This window comes from Struthio camelus, chromosome 5 (assembly GCF_040807025.1).
Source record: "Struthio camelus isolate bStrCam1 chromosome 5, bStrCam1.hap1, whole genome shotgun sequence".
Lineage (NCBI taxonomy): Eukaryota > Metazoa > Chordata > Aves > Struthioniformes > Struthionidae > Struthio > Struthio camelus.
Genome location: NC_090946.1, coordinates 64,695,878 through 64,697,640, shown reverse-complemented (window position 1 = coordinate 64,697,640; position 1,763 = coordinate 64,695,878). Strand labels below are relative to the sequence as shown.

The 1,763-nt window shown below is 69.4% G+C and overlaps 1 protein-coding gene across 1 annotated transcript in view; it reads right to left on the bottom strand.

Moving 5' to 3' along the window:
* Positions 1–665, bottom strand: part of KCNK13 (potassium two pore domain channel subfamily K member 13) — a 71,331-nt gene extending 70,666 nt beyond the window's left edge. Inside the window, exon 1 of the mRNA XM_068946793.1 lies at positions 278–665. Within this exon, the coding sequence (XP_068802894.1) occupies positions 278–626 (349 nt within the window). The 5' untranslated portion in view covers positions 627–665. The remainder of the gene's footprint in view (positions 1–277) is intronic.
* Between the last annotated feature and the right edge of the window lie 1,098 nt (positions 666–1,763).

The following is a 1,763-nucleotide window of genomic DNA, read 5'->3' as shown; positions in this document are numbered from 1 at the left end:
TTCCTGCCGCGAGATTGTACAGCTTGCTGTATCTCAGGCGCCTAATAAAAAGCGCTTTTTATCGAATGGGATGCTTCCCGTGGCAGTACCTTTTTGAAAGGCGAGGGGGAGGAAAAAAAAAACAAAAGGGAGAGAAAGAGGACAAGGACCAACTCGGGCGCTGCCGCCAGCCCGCCGAAGCCGCCCGCAGCGGAGCGGAGCGCGCAGCGCGGAGCGCTCCGCGGCGGGGGCGGTCTGCCGGCGGACCCCCGGCCCGCCGCCCGGGCTCGGCGCTCACCTATGGTTGACACCACGGTGCCCACGAAGTAGAAAGCGCCGGTGAAGTCCCAGCGGGGGCGGACGTCGTCGACGCGGATGCCGGCCACGCTGGCCTCCTCGTAGGCGCGCAGGAAGCGGCGCAGCTCGGCGCGGCTGAGGTTGTGGCGGCGGGCGAAGCTCTCCAGCCGCTCCGCCCAGCGCGCCTTGGCCGCCCGCTCCGAGGGCAGCTCGATGGCCGAGAAGACGGCGGCGCCGCACAGCATGTACAGCACGATCAGCACCGCCAGCAGCAGGAACCGCGCGTTGTCCGCGTTCAGGTGACCCGCGCTGGAGCAGCAGCCGCCGCCTCCGCCGCCGCGGCGCGCCATCCTCCGCCCGCCGCACCGGGCTGCCGCGCAGCGCCGCTACGTCGGGGCCCCGCCGCCGCCGCCGCCCCCGGGCATCACGGCGCCGCCGCCCGGCGAGCGCGGGGCCGCGGGGTCAGGGCGCCGCGGGGTCCCCGGGGGCCGGCCGGCACCTCGGCCCGGGGGCAGCGCGCCGCCCCGCCGGGGCCGGGGCCGGGGCCGGGGCCGGGACCGCGACCGGGGCAGGGGCCGGGGCGCATGGCGGGGGCGCGGCCGCCCCTCCCGGCGCCGCCGCCAGCCGCGCCCGCGAGTCTCACATCCCGCCGGGGCCGCGGGGAGCCGGGGGCGGCCGGCAGGGAAGGGGAGGGGAGGGGAGGGGAGGGGAGGGGAGGGGAGGGGAGGGGAGAGGAGAGGAGGGGAGTCTCGGCGGGTGCGGGGCAGGCTGCTCCCCGGTGCACCGAGCCCGCCGGGGCGGAGCGGCGCGGAGCGGCGCGGAGCGGCGGCGCCGGCCTCGGCCCCTGCCGGGCGGTGCCCGGCGCGCCTGGGGCCCCCCAGCGCCCCGGGGAGCTGCCGCGCTGCGCGGGGGGAGCAGCTGCGCGCCGGGGCCTGCCCGGGGCAGGAGCCGCTCGCCCTGCCGCCTCCTCCCTCCGCGCCAGTGCCGCATTTTCACCGCACCTGCGGATGCCCGGGCATCGCGGCCAGGCAGACCCGCCGGGTAAATCGCGCCCGACGTCAAACTTGCAGGACGCTGCGGGACAGAGGTGACACAGGCTCTGCGACGCCCGGGTCGTAGCCCAACAAAACCGGTAACAGGGATCTAAAGTTAATGATGCACCCGTTGTCTCAAAGCAAGAAAAATTACTCCGTTTTGCCAAAAGAGGGCACCTTTTTCTTTCCAGGTCTGATCACAAAGTCTCTACTCAACAAGTTGTTAATTCCCCGTTCTCCGACACCGGACAGTTAAATGGAAATCGCGCGTGAAAGACGATGTGGTTCTCCCATTGCAATGTAGTTTAAAATAATTTATTTTCAGTGTCAAAGCCTTCTGGAAAAATAACTGCTACTATAAAAAGAAAAAGCCAAATTCAGCAATACCTGGCAGTTACTACAGTGCCGAAATCTACTTTGAAACGATTAAGGGTTAAATTCAACTCTGTGTAC